At 42.7% G+C, this 25778-nt stretch overlaps 1 protein-coding gene across 4 annotated transcripts; it reads left to right on the forward strand.

The window, feature by feature from the left end:
- The first annotated feature begins 10152 nt into the window (after window positions 1-10152).
- LOC130919803 (potassium voltage-gated channel subfamily H member 1-like) lies at window positions 10153-24934 on the forward strand. 4 transcript variants are annotated; one of them, XM_057842367.1, is made up of 4 exons: window positions 10153-10312; window positions 11803-11894; window positions 12031-12183; window positions 22711-24934. In XM_057842367.1, the coding sequence occupies exon 4, from the start codon at window positions 23073-23075 to the stop codon at window positions 23478-23480; it is 408 nt and encodes a 135-aa protein (XP_057698350.1). In that variant the 5' UTR covers window positions 10153-10312; window positions 11803-11894; window positions 12031-12183; window positions 22711-23072; the 3' UTR covers window positions 23481-24934. The 4 variants fall into 4 exon arrangements, with proteins under 4 accessions (XP_057698350.1, XP_057698358.1, XP_057698367.1 ...); XM_057842375.1 differs by having other exon boundaries at window positions 11815-11894; XM_057842384.1 differs by lacking the exon at window positions 11803-11894.
- The last annotated feature ends 844 nt before the right edge of the window (window positions 24935-25778 follow it).

The raw sequence follows: 25778 nt of genomic DNA on the forward strand, positions 1-25778 counted from the left end.
CTGATAGGGGTCCCCAATTCACCTCGCAGGTGTGGAGGGCTTTCTGCGCAGCTCTGGACATTGGTGTGAGTCTCTCCTCAGGTTACCATCCTCAAACCAACGGCCAGTGTGAACGCACAAACCAACAGCTGGAAGCAGCACTCTGCTGTGTCGCACAGTCCTGTCCCAATTCCTGGAGCGACCACCTCTCCTGGGTCGAATATGCCCATAATACCCTGCCGAACGCCTCCTCAGGCATGTCCCCCTTCCTGTGCTCACTGGGCTACCAGCCCCCCTTGTTCCCATCCCAAGAGCAGGACATAGCGGTTCCCTCAGTGCAAAGGCACATCAACCGGTGCACCAAGGTTTGGAGGAGAGCACGCGCTGCGCTAATCCGCTCGTCCGAAAGTTCCCAGGCCCAGTCCAACCGTCGCCGTACACCAGCCCCTGTCTACTCTGTGGGGCAGAAGGTATGGCTCTCCTCAAAACACTTGCCACTAAGAGTTAATTCCAGGAAACTGGCCCCACGTTTTGTCGGCCCCTTTGAAGTAGAGAAGGTAGTGAATCCCTGCTCAGTCTGCCTCAAGCTCCCCAGGTCTCTGCGTGTCCATCCCACCTTCCATGTTTCCCAGGTAAAGCCGGTCTCGTCATGCCCGTTGTCCCCTCCGGTGCAGACTCCCCCTCCTCCATTGTTAATTGACGGGCACCCAGCCTTCAAAGTGAGACGTCTCTTGGACGTCCGCCGTCGTGGCCGTGGGGTACAGTACCTCGTCGACTGGGAGGGCTATGGGCCTGAGGAGCGAAGTTGGATCCCAGCCAGGCAGGTGTTGTGCAGGTCCCTGATACGCGACTTCCATCGCGCCCATCCCGATCGCTTGCCTCGGGCGCCTTGTGTCACCCGTGGGGGGGGGGGGACTGTTAGGGCTCCTTGATTGCAGGCTGGAGACCAGACGGGCGAAGACGCCGACAGCTGCAAGCCATCGAAATCAGCCGCCTTTATAAGCCAGCTCGTCGTTGCCGCTCGTCGCCAGACCAAACTTTCAGTAATCCCGTCAGTGAAGTCCAGCATTCAGGTATTTACCACATTAATTCTTACCCGGCTAATCAGACCTCGTTCCGTCCCAGGATTCCCCGTGCCTGCTCCCTGAATTGTACCGACGCCTGATTGAGCTCCTGTCAACACCTGCCAGCTACACGCCAAGTGCACGTGCGGTGCTGCGACTTGTGCTCAAATAAACTTTTGAAAATCACCACAGCCACCCTTGTCTGCTTTGGGGTCCACATCCCAGCGCACCCTAACATATTGAGTGTAATAGTGAAAGACACATATCAGCTCTGCACCCTGGTCCACCGGCTGAAGCTACACACCAGACTACAACCAACAAAGACGACAGCGGGGAGCAAAGTGAAAGCTCATCATCCTCAGTCAACTCCATGTGTACGAAGATTTGTGGAAGCGAAAATGGCTCACGTTCATGTTCCAAGATCTGCTTAGTGAAGCTGGTCAACGAGAGAAAGCTGTTAAAGTGTATGCTGTGTTGGACGAACAGAGCAACAAGTTTCTTGCTAAGACTGAATTCTTTGAAATTTTCAGTGTAAACTCTCAGATGATGCCATACACACTGAAAACATGCTCAGGTATACAAGAGACAGCAGGTCGACGAGCATCGAATTTCATACTGGAGGCTATGGATGGGAAATCACAACTTCCTTTGCCCACTTTAATCGAGTGTGACATGGTACCAGACGACAGGACTGAAATTCCATCTCCAAATATTGCACTCCACCACGCTCACTTACAGCCAATTGCCAACAAACTGTATCCTGTCGATCACGACGCTCCCATTCTTCTGCTTTTAGGAAGAGACATCTTAAGAGTGCACAAAGTAAGAGAACAGATCAACGGACCAAATAATGCTCCTTATGCACAACGGCTGGACCTGGGGTGGGTCATCGTTGGAGATGTGTGCCTAGGAACAGTCCACAAGCCTTCGGATGTAAATGTATACAAGGCAAATATACTATCAAACGGACGCACATCTCTTCTTCATCAGTGTCCAAATACTATCAACGTCAAAGAAGACTACAGCGGTATGCAGAAACATCGTGGTTTAACATCACAAGCAAGCAAGGAGAACGAGCATGCTTAACCGAGCACCGATACTCTTGGATGTTCAGTGTTTGATAGAACTCCAGATGACGATAAACCAGCTCCATCAATAGATGACAACGCATTTGACTCTCATGGAGTCAGAGGTCTACCAAAATAATGAAAATAGACAAGTGACACAACCTGGAGTCGGCGCCAAAGATCGTGTGCAACGTCTACGCGGCAAGCTCTGAGGACCGCTACGTCTGTGTGACAGCGCGAACGCCCCTGGAGATGGGCAAAGACGACAGGCTAAAGACTGTCACCACCCGCCACAACACCGACAACCACCAGTGGCAGGACGTGGACTCGCTGCCTCTGATCTACATCTACGACAAATTCCAGATGGCAGTAGCTGCCACCAACCTGGAACGCATGGCTTCCTACTGCCCCAAGAGCTACGCCGAGCAGGACGAGGCGGCCCGTCAGAAAACCGGGTCCATGGGTCTGCATTATATATATATATTTTTTTCATCAGTATTCATTCTTTTTTTTTTCTTTTTTGCATATTTATTGTCTGCTTTTTCTTTCTTTCTTTCTTTCTTTAGGAAGAATGAAGCCTCTCGAGTAACCTCTGAGAATTTGGAATTTTCTTTGGTTGTATAACATATACTGTACAGTAGATATATATACAGTATATTATATATTTAAAATATATTTTAATAAAACTATTTTTTTTTCTATCCAAACGGAGGAGGCACATTATAAATATGGCGCAAAACACTCAGATGACTTGTTCTGCTCCGAGACCCCCAATTTGGCCAAATTTCAAAATTGACCTATATGCATGTGTGATACATCATTGGAAAGCTTAAAATCTCAATTTTCTGGGGGAAGAAAAAATTTGAACAGGTGGCCATTTAAAAAAAAAAAAAAAATTTTTTTTTTTTTTAAACAGCGGAAGCCTACCTGGAGATGAGAGAACGCGACAGCAGAATTACAGACGCCATGACTTTAACGAGATCTTATCGCGTACTTTCATTTATCGATCCGAAAACTCCATGTAGCATGTATCACCAAGTGTCAAGACAGAGCTGTGAATGGCCACAGCTGTTTTTTTGGCGGATTTTATGGGTAAAACATGGTAATATAACAAGAATCGCCACGCAGAAATCACGGAAATCAAGGAGTAGTCGAGATTTTCTTTTTCATATATTTACCCTTTTAAACGTCCCCCCCCCCCCCCCCCCCCTAATTTTCTTTGTTTGGATCGATTATGAATCATCTAACATAACCGGGAAAATGCGACAGTAACAAATACAGTTAAGCGATAGTTATGAGGTAGATATCTGTGACTTATTTACAGACGCCAATTGTTTTCATTGTGACGTGATGTAATTAAAAGTTTAAAATATGTCATGTTTAAAAATGATTCAAAATTAAAATACATATATTCAATAATAATATTAAAATAATAAAAAATTAAAAATATATATTTTAAGTCGTTTTTCTTAAACGAAATATTAGACACAGTTTAATGATTCTAAACTCAAAATGGCAGACATTTTGGATAATAAATATAATTAATTACTTTCTTTTTATGGCTTGGCAGAAACAAAAACGGTTGCGCGACGTCTGTAAACGGGGGTTTCCAGGGTAAAACGGACCAACTAAAAATAGTTCGGGGGCTTAATGCGCCATGAATCTGCTATGGCAGCATATAGACATATTGTTCTATCAAACACATCAGTTCTTTTGGCTCAAAATGCTACAGTTTATTTTAAAGAAGGGTGCAAGAGCAGAAACTGCTTTTTCAGTCTTGTCTGTGTTTTCCGCCATATATTAACGTTATATAGGCATCTTTGAGTGAACATCGAGTAAAATTCAAGTGACTCAAGGCCGGGCCAAGTTTTCTCTTTTTGGGGGAATCAATATATGGTCTCCCTACTGTTAGCATCATATCAAAACAAATGAATGTGTCAACAGTGAATGTAGTGGTTTGAAGGGAGATGGCGTGCAAATGTTCACTGAAGTTGGTTTATAGTTAAAATGATGTTGTTTAATGTTTAATAAACTAACACATTAAGAGGTCAGTGAATGTTGACTATATTTCTGTAGTCTACGTTATTTACCAGATACTAAATGTGTGTACATGTATGCACACCTGCACATGAGCCCCACAAAATAATTTGTTTTCATCTTCCTGTGCTCTCTAACCAGAGCCGCTGTAGTGATCAGCACGTCTGAGCCAAATCGTCACAAGTAGAATGTTCTACACTTTTTTTGTTATTATTATTTCGACAATATTTTATTGTTTTGATGTTAAATTTATATTATCTTGCACATATCTAATGTGGTATAATAATCATAATAACGTTGATATTAAATAAAGAGTCATTTTCATTGGTGAATGACTTTTTGTCATGTGTGGATACATGGTTAAATAAAAAAGGGTTCGATTGATAAATAACATGTTGTTTCATCATTTAAAAAACAAATCATTAAAAAAACAGATTTGGATTTAACATTTTAATTTAGTAGGGTGCGTAATTTTTGAGCCATAGGACAACGGGAGATGAACAACGTTACGATCGCACCTGAAATAAAACGTTGGTTGCGCTTTTGATATTTGACCACGAGATGGAAACAACGTACTTTATAACAATGTCTGAATTGCGTCGTGCTCGCAGTTTTTGGTTTTGTTCATGTATTTTAACCAGATTGCTGGTTTCTTTTCTAAATACAACCCAAACACGGGACTAAGTGTATTGTTTATTCCCCCTGTGAGTGCCGTTGGGCAGAAAGTAAAGTTAAAATAATAATAATAAAATGTAATGCTTTGTCACCAAAGCTGAAGTTGATAAAAAACTAAGAACATCATGTTTTAGCCTACACTCAAAGTTGTCTATCATTGTGTATCATATGGGATTTTTCATTATGTACAATTCGGATCAAAAGTCTGGGGTCAAAGCGACCCCAAACTTTTGAACGGTAGTGTATGTATAACAAAACTACATACTGTAGTATTGAAAGTTCCCAAATGGCTTTAAAACAGAAAAAAAAAAAACTTTATTTATATTACATATACATTCATATATGCTTTTTTTTTTTTTTTTTTTTTTTTTTTTAACTGTTTTGTTGGGGGTAAGCAATTGAGCAGATAATTGGAACAACAGTTATTAGGATGGGCAGGGCTGCAGGCAAGCAGATAGATGGGCAGGCAGGCCGAAAGACAGGCAGGCAGATAGATACATTCCTATTCTGAGTGCCCTGCTGCCACTTTAAAGGGTACCACGAATAGAAAGATGTGTAGTTCTTAAACGATAAATTCTAGTACGAGTTATAATAATTTGATGTTAAAACCCCTCTTAATGTTTTCGTTTTAATACAAGTTGCAAAATTTTAAATCAAAAAAGTAACTAGTAGCTCGCCGTTGTTGTTGATGTCGCAGGGCGGCGATGTCACATGAGTACACTGCTGTACTTCCACAGTGTCACTCTTTAACTATGTTAGGTAGTGATTTAAATACACCACAAGGTGTCAATGGCAAGTATTAAATTATCAAGCCAATGACTACATTTGTCCCTCGACGGACGCCGTAGTTTCCTTTTTCGTGCGGGTCCATTGTGCCTTACGTTCATTTGTACGTTGTCTTCACAACATACAAGACTCCTGACATAGTTTGTATATTGTGACTAAATATTGCCATCCAGTGTATTTGTTGAGCTAAACGAGTTGCTAAAATGTTTAAATACAGTTTCACCAAAGTCTTATGCGTATTTTGCATAATTCAGTGACGTGCGGTCAGGGGAAGTCATCATGACAAAAAAGTAATTATAGCATTGATTTTTTATCAATATTTGTCCATTGCTCTTTATGTATGACTCATTTCAAACATTTTTATAGTCAAAATCGCTGAATTTGCCTATTTCCTGTTCAAATAAAGAAATGAAACGAGAGGTGCGGCAGCAACGAGTAAAGCCTCACCTCTGATTGCGCAATCCATAACAAACTGGGTTGATACATGGAATTGGAGCGTGCTGGTTGCCGTACATCTGCATGTCGCCATTATAATGTTTCCACATACGTTTATTTGACCTGATTTTCCACAGTCTGGCTAATGTCTTTATCCCTTAAAGTTTAATGTTTGTTAGCGACATATTTAGTTTTGCTGATGGGAAATAAAACCGCAGTGAAAAGGCACAGGCTGCGGCAGATAGTACTCTGCCGCACTGCAAAGGGGCGTACGTGAAACTAGACTTTCCGTTAAAAGTGGACGCGGTTAACACAACACCGGAGCTAAAAGGTTTGCTTCAAACTACGGGACAGAAGATAACTCGCGCTTTTCAAACGGACTGGTACACCGGAAAAGACTGGCTATGTGGCTGTCCTTCGAAAAATCGCCTTTGCTGCTTTCCCTGCCTTTTCTTCTCAACTTGTGCCAATGTCTGGACTAACACGAGATATTGTGACATTAAAAAACTACCACGAAGCCTCAGCAAACATGAGAGCTCGACCACTCACATTCAAAGCCTGATTGCTTTAAAAACTTTTGGAAGCTCAAGGATCGATTTGGCTTTGAAGAACAGCGGAAGCTCAACGGTAGCATCCTCAAGGCTAAGGTAAAAGAAAACCGAAAGAGTTTGAAAGACCTCATTAATGCAACCTGCATCCTAGCTAAACAGGAGTTAACATTTCGTGGTGAAAGCGTGTAAGCTCTTCTAAACGTGGCATATATGTAGAACGATTACATGGTTTTGCTGAGAAAGATGAAAGGTTAGCTAGACATTTGGACACGTCCACTGTGTTTTCTGGCATGTCAAACAGAACACAGAACGATCTAATTGAAGCAATCCTCTCCATTGAGGCGGAGAGATTTTTTTTAAAGTAAAGGAAAATAAGGAGGACTTTTACAAAAAGGGCGTAGGTTTGCATAGGGACGGTAGGTACATAACACTACCAACTTTTCAGGATGCTAAAATTGTCCCCACGAACTTTTAAGTAGCCTTACCTTTTTTGCATGATATAATGTTCAGTTATATAGAGAATTTAGATCTTTCAATAGTTCCATATGTTGTAAGGATAGAATTGACCCTACCATTATTAAGTGAATCATTTTCATTATGTTTATGTTTGCTAATAAAAACCAGACATTTATTCAGGAAGTTTTCAAAATGTTTCTTTAGTATTTTTTGAAAACAAAGGTTTGAATCGAACAGTGTATCATCTGACCCACTGCACGTAAAAGTTATTATCAGAAGATAAGGATTTATTTTGCATTGATCATTTTGCCTATTAATTAATTAGGTTCATATACATGAGAAATGTGGCCCTTTGCCCCCTTCATCCAATCTGTTTGGTCTAATTGATGTCCCGTCCCCAGCAAAAAGTGTACCTACATGCAAGTTATGCTGTTATATCGTCCCTACGAATGTTGAGACCAAACCTATGCCCTTCCAAAGTAACGCCGGTTTTTGTGGTGAAGGACAGGTGCAAGACCACAAACAGTTTTCATTTCAATCTTATAAAAAAATAATAATAATAATAATTTAAAAAAAAGAGCTTAGACCAAGAAAAATACAATAGAATATATAAAAACTAAATTTTGGCCTTAAATAAAATATTCTTTGTATATTCTTTTTGGACAAGCGTCCAGGAGGCATCCGAACCAGATGGCCGAACCCCCTCAGCTGGCTCCTCACAATGCGGAGGAGTAGCGGCTCGATCCTCCATCCCGGATGATCACTTTTTCACAATTATCCAAGAATGAACTCTTTACACTCTGCGTGGTAAAATCGGGGACGCGGCGTCCCCTTGATACAGTATGTGTTGGCCATAACGTCTGTTGTACCATAAAGACGTAATTTTTGGGCAGTACATAGACGAATAGTAGCTCTTTCATTCAATACCAGATGTCCTGACAGATCCAGATACCTGTTGCATTGTACCCAAATGAGTTTTCCGCAGAGCCAGGCGGTTTACCAAAAATTGACCGTTACCAAAATTCTTCACGATGACTGACGTAATTTTGACCATGTCGGTAAATTTGGTCATTTAATAAAACAAGTAAATATAGTCTTTTCATCCCGCTTTGACGCTGTGTTGTTCGGCTACGTTCGTTCCCCTTTAAGAAAGCAGTCAGTGTGTTTACATGTGAAGTCACGTGGTTATCAGGAAATCAAGCAAACAGCAGCCCAGTAGGCTAACGCTAGCGGCTAATGCTACAAGCAAACGTGATGGAGTCGGGTTTAAGGGAGCTTAGCCAAACTTTCACCCGACATTAAGTAGACTCTTGGCGGCCTCCAGGCGGGCTTTCACCCGCTTTCCTCACGAATTCATGAGAGGGTGCTTCTATTGCTTTCTACTGGCTGACGCTAGCGGCTAACGCTACAAATGAACGTGATGGAGTCTGATAGCGGCTCTAACCTTGTCAAAACGGCTGAACTTAATGAGTGGATTGGGCACCGACTGCATCTAGCAATTAGTATGTCGCGTTATTTTGTATCTGTGTGTGTGATTTCTTTGACAGCTTTTATGATGGTAAAGCATTCACCATAAATTATAATCCAACAGTGGGGCTTATAATATCACCATTTAATGGCCACCGCTATTTTTCTGTATGTGTTTGCTTTATTCTCTGTCATTACTGCCATCATAAAATCTTAAACGCTTCATTGGCATAAGAGCAATATAGCTTTAGCGTGTGTGTCTCTGTGGTGGGGGTGCATGTGTGCGTGGATGTATTTAAAAAAATGCTCTGAAAAAAAGAAGAAAAAAAAAAAAACAGAAACATTGAAGTAAAAAGCAAAAAGTAATAATGTCACATCAGCCATGAACAATAAGTTGTCTGTTTGAAGTGTACTGTTCAAGTCGTATGTCATTTGTGTTACAATGACATGTTTGCACAGTCGTCGTATTGATTTGTATTAATGTTGTTCAAGTCATACTAGCTGTTATAAATGTTCACACTTGAATTCTTACTGTTTACAAGACATTTTCATATACTTAATGTTTAGACTGCATGTACAATTGTTAAACATGTTAAATTGAAAGCTGGTAAATAAAAAAGAGAAACAGTACAGAAAAGCAGTTTCTTTTCAGGTCAGTCACGTCAGCCTCTCGCCATAGTACACGCACACACACACCCACGCACCCCCCCCCCACACACACACACACACAATTTAGTTTTTGTGTCTCCGTTTTTGTGTTTGTTTTTGTGTCTGTCTGTTTGTCAGTTTTTGTGTTTGTTTGTCTATCTGTCAGTTTGTATATTTGTTCGTGCCATGTGAGAGAATATTCTCAAAAGCTGGAGAGGTCATTAGCAAAAAGAGGAACCGGCTGAAACCAAATGCTGCTGAGATGATTCTGTTTTTAAATAAAAATGTGTGAAACACCCAAATCCCCATCCCAGTGTCACTAGCATTCTATACACCTACCATCAAGAGTTCCCTATTGCACAAGCATTTGCGTATTTCATTTAAAAGTAACACAACAGCTTTTGTTTGTTTGTTTGTTTTCATTATTATTATTATTATTTTTTTTTTTATTAATCTGGGGGAAGAATAAAGAATACATTTCAGGCTAGGGGTCAAACCCACTACTGCTCGCACATCAGACATAGTATATAACCACCATACCACCCACAGGTTTCATTGTTCAGATGACACTTGGTCATTTGGTTAGATGAAAATTCAATATATTTTTGTCCAGAAGATGTCACCACACTGAATTGTGTCAAATGCCTCGTAGCACGGAACCATCTCAACACATTTGCTTCAGCGGTACAGAAAGCAGCGGTGAAGCAGTGTCGTCTGTCGTGACTCACTACACTGATTCGTGGCAAATGCTTCATAACACTGAATGAACCATTTCGACACGTTGCTTGATATTGATTTACTGCTTCAGAAAGCTAAGGTTTCTCCATCACTAGTACTACCCTAATTTCCAAATGTTCCACGTGACGTTGAGACGTGTTTGATGCACGAATTCTTCTTTGTTTGTATGTTTGTTTTCTTTTGATGCACGAGTTCTTTAGAGCGTCATCCCCAGCCTTTGTGTCGTTGGACGTGCGTGCGTGACGTAGTCAAGCTTGTGTGTCTGTCACAGAGCGAAAGAGGCTTGCGTCGTATTAAATTCTCCTCTGAAGTTTATCTGGCTGATCTTCTATCTGGACCTGAGAGATGAAGAAGGCACAATCGCTCCTTTTCCAAGCGTTGACCGTGCTTGGCATTTGGGCTTCGCTTGGTGAGTTCACGTTTTTATTTGACTTCAAGGTGCCTCACTGCAAACGTTGTTGGGACTGGATTTGTTTCTTCAGATCATTAGGGGATCAATATAAAAGGGCATTTTATTGGCCCCACCTCGGGGAAATGTATACTTGTCAGATTACTAGACATATTAAGCAAACTGTCAGTCTCATTTGAAACAATGGAAACAATACATTATACATCCGCGGTTTTGAGACACTTTCTGATCCGACTGTGAACTTTTGAAAAAAGGGTGTAGTAAAGCCTATTTAAAACTAACGACTGACTTTAAGCATTGATATGCCACTCATTTAACTCACTGACCGCCACTGACTGAAAACCTGAAACATTCACTTCGGTTTGCCTAGGAAGGCTGCAAATGGATTGGACGTCTAGCACCGTCATTGGCACAGAAACGTGAGAATCCATAGCCAGTCCTCCCAGTTAAGAATAAGCGCACTTCTGTTGTTGTCAGTAGTAAGCTAAACGAACCAAAATTATACATTAATACAAATGTATATATATAACTATTTTAAAACTATTAAAATTATTATGAATCAAAAAAATAACACTAAATATTACTATTAAATTTTATTATAATAATTTTAATATTTTAATAATAATAAATTTAATAATTTCATAATAATTTATAATTTAATTTTATAGTATTATATAATACTATATTATTAGTAGTTTTATTATTACTAAATATACTAAATATAATAACACTAAATATATGATACTAAATATTGACTAATGGCAGTTAAATACTCTTGTAGTTTAGTTTTGGTTAGTTTTAGTTTTATACTAAAGGGTCATAGTATTTACCTATGATATAAATAAATATCTACTTTTTTTAATTCCATTATAATCTTAATGATTTTTTTAATCAATAAATTATCAATAAACCCAATAGATTTGTATTAATGTATAATTGTATTTTTTCATATATAAATAAAATTAACATAAAAAAATAAAAAATAAATACATATATGTTACAGTTCTACATGGACTGAGGTTTTCAATGCAACGCTTCACATTCCAGGTGTTTTGTTTCACATTGCGAGATGGATAATTTTGTATGTGGTGCTTGTGTGTGTGTTTTGTCATAATGTATCAAACGTAGGAAGAGAATGTCCAAAAGACATGTGCTTCAACACAACAGAAACTTAGCTCCAAAACCATTGTCTGTGATCTCAATTGATCTGGATCATGAATACATATAGGTTGAGGTGCTGGAGGGGGAGGGATAACTGAACTTTTAATGACCGAAGGGAAAACAAACAACAACAAAAAACCTGCAGTTGAACACAATCTTGATGACTTTTACAATTGTTGTTACAATATGATTAACACCCCCCACCAACACAAACCTATATAAAGACAAACTGAACACTTTAAAATGCAACTTTTTTTCACCTCGACCTATAACCTTACTCACCTTGTCTTCACTGATGCAAAAGCATCTATTGCACTTTCATATCACAGTTGTTTTGGAAGGGCACTTCTTTCCTGGACTTGGTGGGCTTGGACTTGGTGCTGATGTGGATAAGTTCGCTGTAAAATGACACATTTCAAAGGTAAAGCGTTGGTCAACAACATGTCACTTGTATTCTGCTTGCCTTTAGCCAAAGCATCGAAAGCGTTACTCTTTGCACATCCTAAGTGTGTGTGGGTGTGTGCGTGCGTGTGTGTGTGTGGGTGTGTGTGTTTCAGACAACCCTATGCTGAGAGCTACAAACTCTTTTGTGAACAAGTGATCCGTCAAAGGATTATCGTTGACAAAGAAGTGCTCAGAATGGACAAGCCATGAAGGTTGTTCGTGAACATCGTTAAGAACCATGAGGATCTTGATGCTTCAGACTACAGGTAATTTATAAATATTCATACTAAAAAGTATTTTTTTTTAATATATATTTAGTCTCTGAAAAAAAGCCTTGAGAGAATGTTTCATTTTGTTCTCTTTGGTGTATTTGTGTGAATGAGAAATATAAGCGCAAGAGTGAATGTATTATGTGGGTGTGTGCGATGTGAATATGTGTGTCTTGTGCTCATCTTTCCCTTTAACTTTCCGCATTGCCAGATGTCATCGCCAATCGCCAGCCTGAGCGGGGGAAAGAGGGAAAAGAAAGAGGGGGAAAATGGGAGAGAAAATGAAAAAAATTGGGCGAATGTCCATGAAAACAGCAGAAAAGACGAAAAGAAGTCAATGGGAGGATGGGGGTGGGATGCGTCACCAGCTGGAATCGAACCACCGCTAGCCAGAACAGTGGTGACTTCCTGTCACTTTTTTTTTTTTTTCAATCAAACTTTATTCCTTCACACATTACGTCAGCGGTGACTTACAGTCACATGTTGTTGTTGTTTTTTTTAAACAATCAAATCTTTAATTATTAACAATACGTCATCAGATTTTGTTTTGTTTTGTGTGTTTGTTTGGGGCCTAAATGTATGTAGTAGTAAGGAGGATTTCAATTGCAATTACACACACAAAGAAAACTGTATGATTGTAAAGTAATGTATTAATGAAAATGTTCACAATGTTACATTAACGTAAAAATGAGATTTATGTATCTCCACCATTATGTCATTTTAAACACATAACAGTTATTCATGTCCACAAATATAACACTAATAACAACTGGAAATTCTTCAACAACAAAAATAACATCACGTATGTCCAAAAATATGGATTTTACATTGTGAGAAAAAAGTGGGAATTATTCACAACACGAACTATTTACAACATGCAAATTTAAAACACATATTTAAAATATAAAAAGCAAAAAAATCACACAAGCAAAATAAACAATATTCAGTTTTGAAGAAATGTCAATGTTTGAATGTTTATTAATTATATTTACATTGTGAGCATGTTCCTCACACATTTTTGGCATTTGTACTCATGGTTTTTCTCTAAGCCGCCTTTTCTTTGGGGCTTCCCCCCTTGCCTCTCGCTCCTGGTCTTCGAGCGCGACCCTTTTTAGTCTCCACTAAAGTATGCTGCTCGTCTCCAATGGGGCCACGCTCGCGACTGGCTGCGCCGACTTGGACTTGGTTGGCGCTATACTTCAGCACTCGCTCGTGACTGGCTGCGCTGACTACGACACACTCGCCGGTCATCTTCGCATTTACTCGTGATTGGCCGTGCTACGTCGACCCGCTCGCTCCATCCGCTCTCTCGATTGGCACTTATGCCTTTCCCCCGCGGAAGTGTTAGCTTTAGTGACGAAAAACATTCGGATATATCGGACAGGCATTAGGAAACGTTATGATATGTTAGGATTACTTTAGGATACGTCAGGATACGTTAGGTATACGTGGGCAGGCCAATCGCCGCAAGGTGCCGCCAGTTCATCAGGCAGTGTGTGTTCAGTATTCAGCTAATATGAGTGATGCTGCCACTCAAACTGATCAAAGCACGTCCAATGCAATTCATTCAATGCAACACAAATGTCCCAACCCCATTGATAAAGCAATAAATTCTCATCACCGGAATGGCATACATGTGAAGTCAAAATACATTTTAGGGGACTCCCTCTGAAAGCTCATCGCGAGAATGGCAAGAGTGCCAAACAGTAATCAGAGAAAAGGGTGGCTACTTTGAAGATACTAGAATATCACGTTTTTAGTTATTTCACCTTTTTTCTAAGTACACAATACACACGTGTGCAATTGTAGCAAGTTATAACAGAATTCACCGGCGGAAATTATGTTGGCACGTTGTGTGGTTGGGGGGGGGGGGGGGGGGGGGGTACTTTGTGAAGGGAACAGCTGGAAATAACTGTTACCTTCCGCGGGTCGCATGCCAGACAGACATTGCTATTTCTTGCAGCCTAAATGTCAATAAAACAACGCGGATTAGCTCCGTGGTTTGATACTCCGCATCCTTCCCTAGCTCGCCACACATTCATAGTTTTATTGCCTTCACTGAGAGTTTATAATGTCAATGGTCAAGAAAATAAAAAGGCACGAATGCCAATGTGTTTTGGCCTGTACTGTATGTAAAGCATACGACAGCTCTGGATGCTAACAATCTAAACAATTATATTGGAATGAGTTTGATGACGCAATAACTCACCTTGAAGATCTGCTGACAAAAACCTGAGTTCTCGACAACATACGCTCTCTCGCTCCGTTGTCATCGAGATGCACTTGCCGCAAGTACACCAGAAGTTTAGCCCAACTCTTGCCTCATCAGGTATTTCTTGCTCTGCATTTCGCCTTTGCTGCTCGTCTTGTGAACGACCGACAGTGCTGTCCTGCTCTTCACTTTTCCGCTCTGGTTCAAATTGGAAGGGACGAACTGACGAGATGTTGCTAATGAATGACACGCTGAAGTCCGGCAGCGGGATTTGTGACGTCACAGCACTGCGACGTCAACAACCATGGCGAACAATCAGTTAAAATAATTTTACAAATTTTTTAAAAACGAAAACATTAAGAGGGATTTAATGTCAAATCATTATAACTCATACTAAGATGTATCTTTTAAGAATTACTTGTCTTAAAACTAGAGGATCACTTTAAATTCAAACCATTGCATTTAAACATGTAGATGGAATATTCGCAGTTAAGCTTGAACTATTTTCTCCGCTCCAGCGGAGCACTTCCGGTTCCGTGCACTTATTGTGAAGGCGGATTCACGCTACTTCCGGTGCGCTACGCCGCAACTTGACGCTGGTTTAGAATCACAGCATAGCAACACGCTAACGGCCTACCACGCAAAACAATCAGACGAACCAACATAACACCAACAAAAGGTAATCATAACAATTTGTCTGCGTAAATATGAATGCTGCTTGTGATACTCACTTTGCATTTTCGCACAGCAATGAACAAACACACAATTAGATGCACGCTCACGTCTTGCATCCACCCGTGACTTTCTTACAATTGACTTCCGCATTCTGGTACGGTGCATGCGCAATCCAACTTTTCACATATTTACGTCAGCCAAATATGGGAATCAAATGATGCTGAAGGCATTGAACGAGCAACTGTGAACATCTTAAGCAAACAAGCACATAACTTTGTAGCCTTTTCTACATAACCTAACCATTACTACATGATAAAAATGCCAGGTTTGCATGTTGCGTGTTTTAGATCCCCCTGGTGGTGAGTTGCAATGTCTTGTTTTTCTGATCAGGCATATTTTGGCCACCTAACGAAAGTCAAGACCCACATTAACATTAAAAAGAAATGAAACCATTGTTGAGGAAGAGCAAGTTTTTGGTCTCATTAATTGACGGGCATAATTATAGTTCTAACCGGACTATCTGCAGTGGTATCCAACCTTCATCACATCAGCCCAACTATATTTCACATGGTCCATTCGAGTCGGATGGATAAATACAGCAGACAAATGTCCACCGAAGATGAGCACAACAGACCTAAACGCTCAATTCAACTCCCAGTTTACCTAAAGGATTATGAAGTCATGCGAGATAGCAAAGAGGAAGAATCAGAATATATAGATTCTTCAGAAGATGGCTCATCAGAAGAAAAAAATATTGCCAACTGCATCGCCGACGAACAAGCAGCACAACCATTGAGCACGCAGGAAGCAGCGCAGACATGTAACGAGGTCAACATCTTGAAAGGATTAGAGATCCAGAGTCCACGCGGTCGACACCGTGAGTCTCCCGGTCCACGCAGCCTACGTCACCGTGAGTCCCAGAGTCCACACAGTCGCCATCGTAAGTCTCCCAGTCCACGCACTCACCGTCGTGAGTCCCAGAGTCCACGTGGTCGACGCCGTGAGTCTCCCGGTCCACGCAGCCTACGTCACCGTGAGTCCTAGAGTCCACATAGTCGCCATCGTGAGTCTCCCAGTCCACGCAGTCACCGTTGTGAGTACTAGAGTCCACGTGGTCGACGCCGTGAGTCTCCCGGTCCACGCAGCCTACGTCACCGTGAGTCCCAGAGTCCACACAGTCGCCATCGTAAGTCTCCCAGTCCACGCACTCACCGTCGTGAGTCCCAGAGTCCACGTGGTCGACGCCGTGAGTCTCCCGGGCCACGCAGCCTACCTCACCGTGAGTCCTAGAGTCCACATAGTCGCCATCGTGAGCCGCCCAGTCCACGCCGACGCCATCGTGAGTCTCCCAGTCCACGCAGTCAACGTTGTGAGTCCCAGAGTCAACGTGGTTGATGCCGCGAGTCTCCCGGTCCACGGCGACGCCATCGTGAGCCTCCGAGTCCACGCCGATGCCATCGTGAATCTCCGAGTCCATGCCGACGCCATCGTGAGTCTCCCAGTCCACGCTTACGCCATCGTGAGTCACCGAGTCCACGCCGACGCCATCGTGAGTCTCCCAGTCCACGCTTATGCCGTCGTGAGTCCCCGAGTCCACGCCGATGCCATCGTGAGTCTCCGAGTCCACGCCGACGCCATCGTGAGTCTCCAAGTCCACGCAGCACCCACCGCAGTGAGTCTCCGAGTCCACGCTCACGTCGTTGTGAGTCCCAGAGTCCACGCCAACGCTTTGGTGAATCAATAATTCACATTACTACTTCCAAAGATCTCACCAACGACATAATGAGAGACGTTTTCATAATTATGACTACAATTATGAGTCAGGTGACCCAAGGAACCACACGTCACCTTTTCCTAATGAAAGACATTCTAGTCACTATCATTATGATCGACCTGGTGGCAGATATGAACCTCCGAGGTACAGCACACAGCACGAACATGCATATCGAGGGCCAACCCCAACCATTCCCTATTTTGTGCATGAGGACCCTCGAGAGTTCACTTGCCTCAAAGTTGCGCTTGATAATCTTCTGCCGCGAGATGCTACAGAGCAGTTCAAATACCAGATTTTGCTGGATCATGTCAAGTTGGATGAAGCGTTACTTCTTGCTGATTCATACTGCAGCAGCCGCTACCCCTACAGTGACACTATGAATGCTCTCAATGAACAGTACGGTCAGCCTCACCAGTTCGCGCTGAAACGCATCGCCGAGCTTATGGACGAGCCAAACATCAGAAGCGGGGATACAAAGGCATTCCGGAAATTTGCTTTAAAAGTGCGTGCCCTGGTTGGGATGTTGTTTCAGTTAGGTGATCTTGGGCAAACAGTTAAAATGTGGTTCACACGTATCCAGAATATTAACTAAGTTGCCACATCACCTCCGAGCAGATTTCAAGAGACACGTAAATCCTCTCCAAACACCTATCCCCACTCTTTTGCATTTATCAGATTGGTTGGAGTATGACGTCAGGGTTCATAAAGATATTTCGCAGTTTCCCAACAAGTCCAGCAGAGACCGCCCTTTCACAAGGAAAGAACAACCAAGAGAGACTCAACCAATGGGCAGCTTTGTGTTTCACAGTAGTGAGCTAAAGCAAGCTGAAATGAGGCCTTCTAAGCATGGATCTAAAGAAAATACAAAAGAACCAACTAAATTCTGCCCTTTTTGTAATACAACCCAACATTTTCTTAACCAGTGCGCAAACTTTAAAATCCTAACAAAAGACCAAATAGACAACTGGATTCGTTCATACAAGAGATGGGAGATACGGGCGTGAACATTTGTCATCACAATGCACTCTAAAGGCAAGATGCAAGAAGTGCAAAGGAAAACACTTAGAGGTGCTCCACGAAAATAATGAAATTCAAGATCACAGCCCCACAACCAGCATTCCAGTCGGCAATGACAACATTGAAATAATGTGCTCCACTGTTGAAACACTGTATGTGGATAAACCTACTAGTAGCAACAAAGTGCTGCTTAAAGTCATCAGAGTCATCCTGAACAATGGAAATACAGCGCTGGATACCTACGCCGTGCTTGATGATGGCTCAGAGCGAACCATTCTACTCCATGAGGCATTCCAAGCCCTAGGACTTCATGGGAGCCCTGAGGATCTGCATCTAAGAACAGTACGACAAAACGTCTGTATTGTCCACGGTTCCTCTGTATCCTTCACACTTTCATCCGCTACCAACCCAAGTCAAAACTATGAAATACGCAATGCCTTCACTGCCAAGAAGTTTGCTCTGGGGAGTCACTCCTACCCAATAGATACCCTCAGAAGAAAATATCTCCACCTTAAAGACTTGCCAATTCCTGCTATAGACCAAGCACAGCCACTGCTTTTGATAGTTTCTGACCATCAACACCTCATCCTCCCAATAGAGCCAGTCGCCTTGGGCCTCCAGATGGTCCAGCAGCAGTCAAGAAAATCTTGGGATGGACCTTACAAGGCCCATCAAGGCACCTAAATAGTGCTTTTCCTTCTGGAAATTGCTTCTTTACTTCCGGTCATCTAACTCAAGCCGACCTCTTCACTCATGTTGAACGTTTATGGCGACTTGACGTTTTGCCTTATTGCAGTGAAAAGGATGTTACAAGATCAAGAGAAGACTCAGAAGCACTAAAGACACTGGCGGAGAGAACTACCAGAGTGGAAGTGAACGGTGTCCAGAAGGTATGCAACACCCTTACTGTGGCAAAAGAATCCACCCCAACTTCAAGCACCTAAAGAAGCTGTACTTGCCCTATTACGTAGTACAGAGAAAAGGTTGGCAAAGGACACCATGAAGATTGTAGCCTATAAAGAGGAAATCAACAAACTCCTTAATTTAGGTTACATAAAGAAACTGTTACCTGCTGAAGTTGACTCCAGTCCCAGTTGGTACATTCCCCACCATATGGTAACACATAACGCAAAGAATCAAATAGTATTCAACTGTTCATTCAAGTACAAAGGACTGTCTTTGAACGAGCATTTACTTCCTGGCCCCACACTTAGTTCAAGTCTTCTAGGAGTCTTGCTGCGATTCAGAGAGAATAAAGTGGCCATCAGCAGTGACGTAAAGGGGATGTTTCACCAGGTACGCCTCCTGCCCGAAGACCAGCCGTACCTAAGGTTTCTTTGGCGGAACACAAGCAATGAAGCCCCAAGGGTACCAGTGGTTAGTACTTCCATTCGGAACTGTTTTCAGCCCCTGCTGTGCCACATTTGCTTTGTAAACTCACGTGATAAACAATAGTGAGCCAAACGAAGATGTCCGAACGGCAGTTACACGTTGTTTCTACGTCGATAACTGGCTGCAGAGCCTACCCTCAGTCCAACAGGCACAGTCCCTCGCCAACAAGTTACGTCGTATACTGGAAGAAGGCAGTTTTGAACTTCGTCAGTGGGCAGCCAGTCACCCAGAGGTAATCAAACACCTACCTCTCGAGTGCACATCAGAAAGCACAAAACTCTGGTTCACCCAAAACAGCCACGACCCTCAAGAGTTCACACTAGGGCTTATGTGGCACTGTCGTTCGGATACGTTGTGCTACAAACCAGCTCCTTCCATCAGAGAGCAGCCTACTATGAGAGTCGTCTACAAGGTGCTTGCCAGTCAGTTTGACCCTTTGGGATACATCAGCCCATACATCACCATAGCCAAAATATTAGTACAGAAACTCTGGACGAAAAAACGAGAATGGGATGACCCCAATTTGCCTGAGGATTTGCTCAAAGCTTGGACATCCCAACTCGACGAACTTTCCCAACTCACCAAGATCTCATTTCCAAGGTGCTACACCGAATCCAACTCGCATCATTCCACCTGCAGTAGGACAGTTCACATATTCAGTGATGCTTCAGAGCAGGCATATGGATCGGTGAGTTACCTCCGCACTACCTATCAAGATAATGAACAAGTATCCTTTCTGGCTGCTAGATCGCGCGTGGCACCGAAAAAACAGCTATCAATGCCGAGACTTGAACTTTGTGGTGCATTAATTAAGTGGAGCTCAACTTGCAGCAATGTTGAAAAGAGAGCTCACACTGGAGATAAATGAGTACATCTACTGGACTTACTCCACAACAGTCCTCACTTGGCTGCAGTCACAATCCTGTAACTATAAGGTGTTCGTCGGGACCCGCATAGCGGAAATCCAGGAGCTCACCAACCCAATGGCATGGCGATATGTGAACTCACAAAACAACCCGGCAGATGATATCACGCGTGGAAAAACTCTGTCCTACTTTAATAACCACAACCACTGGAACCAAGGTCCAGATTTCCTAAAGCAACATCATTCCAAGTGGCCAGTCAAACCGGTCATTTTAAATAACGACATTCCCGAAGAGATGAGGAAATCTGTGTTCTGTGGCCAGATTTCAAACTGCACAGCTCATCTGCTACGTGATCCACAACAATTTGGACATTTCCAAGAATTGTTAGAGACCATTGCTCGCAGCCTGCACGGGGCGGCAAGCAAAGATTACAGTCCATCTGCAGAAGATTACCGGCAGGCTGAACTAACAATTTTGAGAAAGGCACAGTGCGACAGTTTCCCAATGGAAGTGGAACATTTAAAGGCTGGGAGAGCTGTACGTCCCAATAGTCGTCTGTTGAAGCTGTCACCAGAGTGGGATCAAGAAATGGAATTGATAAGAGTTGGTGGTCGTCCCCGCCACTGTGATCTTACTACAGATTCTCTTCATCCAGTAGTACTTGATCCAGCCCACCACATCACCAAGCTTATCTCAAGACCTACGACCAGCAGCTACGGCATCCAGGAGCTGAGCGGGTCTTCGCAGGCGCTATTGGATTTTAAAAGGCAGACAAGCAGTGCGTAAACTCCAGCACGAGTGCCCACAATGTCAAAAATGGAGGGCAAAACCAGAAACCCCAAAAAATGGCTGACTTGCCCCCAGCTCGCCTCAGACTTCATCATCCAGCATTCAGATATGGACTGTTTTGGCCCCCTAGAGGTTAAGGTGGGGAGGCGAACAGAGAAACGTTGGGGTATTCTCTATAAATGTCTAACCACCAGAGCCGTGTACATTGACCTTATAACCAGTCTGGACGTTGATGCTTTCCTGATGTCCTTGCGCAGACTGATTGCAAGGAGAGGCCAACCTCATGAAGTCTACTCTGACCAAGGGACAAATTTCAAGGGAGGCAATGCAGAATTACAGCAGACCTTCAATGAACTTACCCGTCTTCTGAAAAGACAACTGTCTTCACAGCAAATTGACTTTCATTTAAAATTCCCCCAAAGACCCCACATTTCTTTGGAGTGTGGGAAAGAGAGATCAGGTCTGTCAAATCATAACGCCCTGCAGAAAGTGCTCGAGTTCTACACAGCCTTCTCCAATCACTTATCTCGCAATCTGCTGCTCATTTACAGCTTTCGCAAGAGGCTGAGTGATGTTTTCCCCGCGTGCACAAAAACACTAGCGATTGATAAAGAACCCTCAGGATCGCGAATCAGCCACGCAGCCAGACAGGTTTGCGCGTGTAGACGGACACTGACGGTAAATTAACCCGTTCCCCCTTCCCTATCCTTCAACTCTGAATTGAACGAGTACAGTTGCGACCAATCATTACCTCATTCATATTAAGGTCACCCTGCCCAAGAGAGAGCACGGCTGAGATTGAATTGCTGGCCTATGAAGAGGCAATCCCTGCCCAAGAGAGATCACGGCTGAGATTGAATTGCCGGCCTATGAAGAGGCGATCTCATCTTCGGCACTGAAATAACAGTTGACCAGCAGCGCGGCATGGGGGAGCGTAGGAGGGTAATGTTGCGCTATACGCGCCCTGCTGGGAAGTCCTGAGGTGGATTGAATAAGCGCTCAGCGAGCTTGTATTGGCCGCCGATGAAATCCTGTGCCCGGTTCGCTTGACAGCCAAGTGATACTTCACATGAAAAATGGTTTGGGTTCAGAGCTTTTGGATTCTGCTTTTGAAAGCTTAAGCTTTGTCCAAACTTTGACTTTGCCTGTGCTTCTATTCTGGCATCCCACTGACCTCAAATAAAATCAGGTTGCATTCAAGAGGACATATTATAGGAAAAAAAACTTCATGATAGCTTGAATACAAATTTTTGGGTCTCTGCTCAGCCATCACTTGTGAAATCAAACCATACAAGGAATCAAAACTGATCCTGATAATGAGATTTAAAGGTTGATGGCGCTAGCTTCCACTGGCCAGGAAGTAAATCGATGAAGAGGATTTGCTTAATCCATAATAAGTTGCGAGATGATGTATTGCGATGCTTTGATTAATCACTATTTTGACAAATACCTTAATAAATTACAACATCTACTGTCAGATATCTTGAAACAGGTGTCCCAAAAGGTTCAATCCTGGGTCCAGTATTTTTTTCCCCCTTTATATAAATCATCTACTGTCGCTACGGTGTATTCAAACATTCTACCACAATGTTGTTTTTTAACTGTAATTAGCCTTTTCTCTATTTTCTATGTCACTTCAGACACTTTAGATGATTTGGTCATCTCAATAACAGTAAAAGAAATTTAGTCTTTGTGCGTGTGTGCAGACATTTGTCTGAAAGGGACTGGAGAATAAATGCTCTATTTGTCTCCTTAATGATAATTATTTTAAATCATTAGCATGCTACATTCTCTTTTAGATGGTGTTCCGAAAAATCAGCGATGTGAAACGAGAGGAAGACGAGGGTCAGAGGCGGAAAAACGAAGCCCCTCTCAACTTGCCTCCCGACCACCCGGTGCGTAAACTCTTCCAGCGCTTCCGGCAGCAGCAGGAGGCTCGGACGGCCACGGAAAAGACGAGTGAAGACAATGACGTGGAGAAGGGTCCCCTCTATGTGGAAATTCCCAAGACAGCAATCATCATCACCAGCATTGTGACAGTGACGGAAAGCCCGACAACGCCGTCATCGCCGCCAAACAAGGCAAAATCAAAGGCTGGGGGCGCTTCGAGGAATCCATGGTGAAACCTGAGAACTGGAAAACGGTGTCCAAAGCCTAGTCCATGGAGACGTTGCCAGAGCGAACCAAAGGTCACGAATCACAGATGCCCCTGAAGAAAACGGACTTGTGTGACAGCGGCATCACCAAAAGCGACCTGCGCCTCGACAAAGTAAGCGACTTCCGCTTGACTACGCAGGACCGCAGTCCCGTGCAGCCTCCCGAAATCAGATGTTCCTTCTGCCCCATTCCCGAGCAGACCCTACACGCCTCTCTTCAAGAACTCAAGCTGGAACTTAAAGACGACCTGAAGAGCCTCAACGTCCCAATGTCGGGTCTGGAGGCGCAGCTAGCCGAAGCCCTCCAGCTCCTTAAATCCAGGACGCCCACCACTGGCTCTCCGCAAGGTCTCTTTGACATTTCCAGACCCGCCTCTCCAGAAGCCGACAAAGAGGAGGACATCTTCTCGTGAGCACTATAGGCACATTTTACTGTCAACCAAGCCGCAATCCGGTAATGGCCACTACAGACCCTACTCACCAACGTCACAGAATGACGTGTCGCTGTATCTGGCCGCCATATTGTCCGTCATTGTTTATCCGTATTCTCAAAGGTTTCAATTTGTCGTGCAATTTATAGTGCAATTCATGGAAGCCCCGGTGCTTTCAGACGCTGTAAACTCATTGGATGCGTTGCATAAAAGGCGTTATGTGGAAAAGCTTCAGTCTATCCATTCGCCAGATCCATATTTGATGCCTAAATCGATATTTTTCGACCTGCTGTCTTCGCCCTCTCTGCCAGACATCTGCTACCCTGATATCTAAAACCATCTTGTCCACAAAAAATCCTCCTATTCTCACGAAAGTTTGAAAAACATTAAGAGCAGCACTCTAACCAACATTACCCCGTGTGACCCTTTACTTCCAATTTTCTAAAATGGCGACAATCAATCAAAAAAAAAGTTGACTGCGATGGCCGACGCTTCAAGGATAGGTGGATATTGGACTATTTCTTCAATAAAACATGCAACAACTGTGTCTGCCTCATTTGCAAAGAGACAGTCGCTGTTTTCAAAGAGTTCGATGTGACGCGATATTACAAAACAATACACGCTAACATGTACAACATTACAGGGAAGATACGCAGCGAGAAATTATAGCAACTTGAAGCTTGTTTAATTTCACAGCAGCAGTATTTCGCAAGAGCCCGAGTGTCGAAAGAGAACGCCACAAAAACAAGACTGTTGAAATTATGAATTAAAAAAAATAATAATAAAGCAACTGTGACACGCAGAAGGGCTTGCTAAAATTTGTTAAAATATATTGTTCTATGTAAATCAGCCAAGGTAGCCCCCCGCATTTTACCACACCAAATCTGGCCCCCTTTGCAAAAGGTTTGGACACACCTGTTTAACTGATGATCCGTAGACGAGGCCAGCTTCTTTCACTTGGTACCAGCTAAATATTATTCAAAATTTAATGATGGTGGAAGAAATAAGCATCTTGAATTTGAAACTGTATGTTGTTGGCGATTAGCCTCGCAATGATCTTAATTGTGCTTGTCAGCCCAAAACCCTCTAAATATATATTAAATGCATTTTACCAGATATAAAATGACTACTACATAATCCGTGGTAATCTTTTGGAGCCCAGTTTTCTTGTCGAATTGCAGCAGTCCATCTCGCTCTCCTCTCTGGGTCTCTCGGAATACGGTAGAACTTAAGTCTCTCCGTCTATCTTCTCTGTTATTGCAACCAACCGCCACACACGCCTTCACCATTTTGATTATTAATGTTAATGAGCATAAAAACACGCCATAACAGGAGGAATTTACGTAGCGGTAATGCGTCAACACGACGAGTTGACAGACAATATGGCGCGGAGGCGTGGTTGTGACGTCATGTGAGTAGGGTCTATATGGCAATAGTTGAGGCTGCAATGATATGGGGGTCGCCTTTTAGATTAGGCATCCAGGCATAGTCTTTTAAAGACTGCAGGCCTCCGTAGCAGGAACGCGAACGCCACAGACAAGGCACTGAGGTGGAACCTGCCGCGGGTTAACCTGAGTAGCCTTTTATCTGTAGATACCAAACGATGTGCTCGAAATGTTTGAGCTGCCACGTAAAATGGCATGGCCCCAATGTTGTATGCCGTCTGATTCCTTGCATGTAACATCAAATATACACATTTTCACCATGATATCATGGTATGTACTACATGTACGCAGACACTCTAGCGTTCTCTCGGGTGAAACAAACCCATACTGTCATTTGAACCAAGGCAGAGTGATTGTAAAACGGTAAATTGCTCGGATGATTTATAGCCTTTTTCGCTAACGCTGTAGCTTGAATGTGAGATGTATCAGTCGAAAAGATGGCATTCGATAAGTATTCCGATGAAGTTTATATTATCAGTGAGGCTAAGTAACTTTTCTGTTCCTTAGATTAATGCCACTGTTGTCTACTCTAAAAAAAACCTAACAAATTATTTTATACATACTACTGAGAAAAAATAATCCACAAACTTTGAAAGATTTGGTTCGCAGTCAATTCTTTCAGAATTGGCTATTCCTCGCAATCGTCTCTGTACAACCATTTCCGACATCCACTGGATTTATCCTCCTCAACCACAGTTCCCAGGTGATTCATTTGCATTTTTTCGAATCCTAAACCTTTTAGTCTATATCCGTTTATGGAACTCCAGACATTTTTTGCTATCTTTTTCAGGTCGAGGTCAGCAGTAGTCAACAACATTTCATCCGGAAGTAGGGT

Source organism: Corythoichthys intestinalis, chromosome 1, assembly GCF_030265065.1.
Source record: "Corythoichthys intestinalis isolate RoL2023-P3 chromosome 1, ASM3026506v1, whole genome shotgun sequence".
Taxonomy (NCBI): Eukaryota; Metazoa; Chordata; class Actinopteri; order Syngnathiformes; family Syngnathidae; genus Corythoichthys; species Corythoichthys intestinalis.

Coding starts and splice junctions, on each gene's coding strand:
- LOC130919803 (XM_057842367.1), top strand. CDS start 23,073: ATGGAGACGTTGCCAGAGCGAACCAAAGGTCACGAATCACAGATGCCC.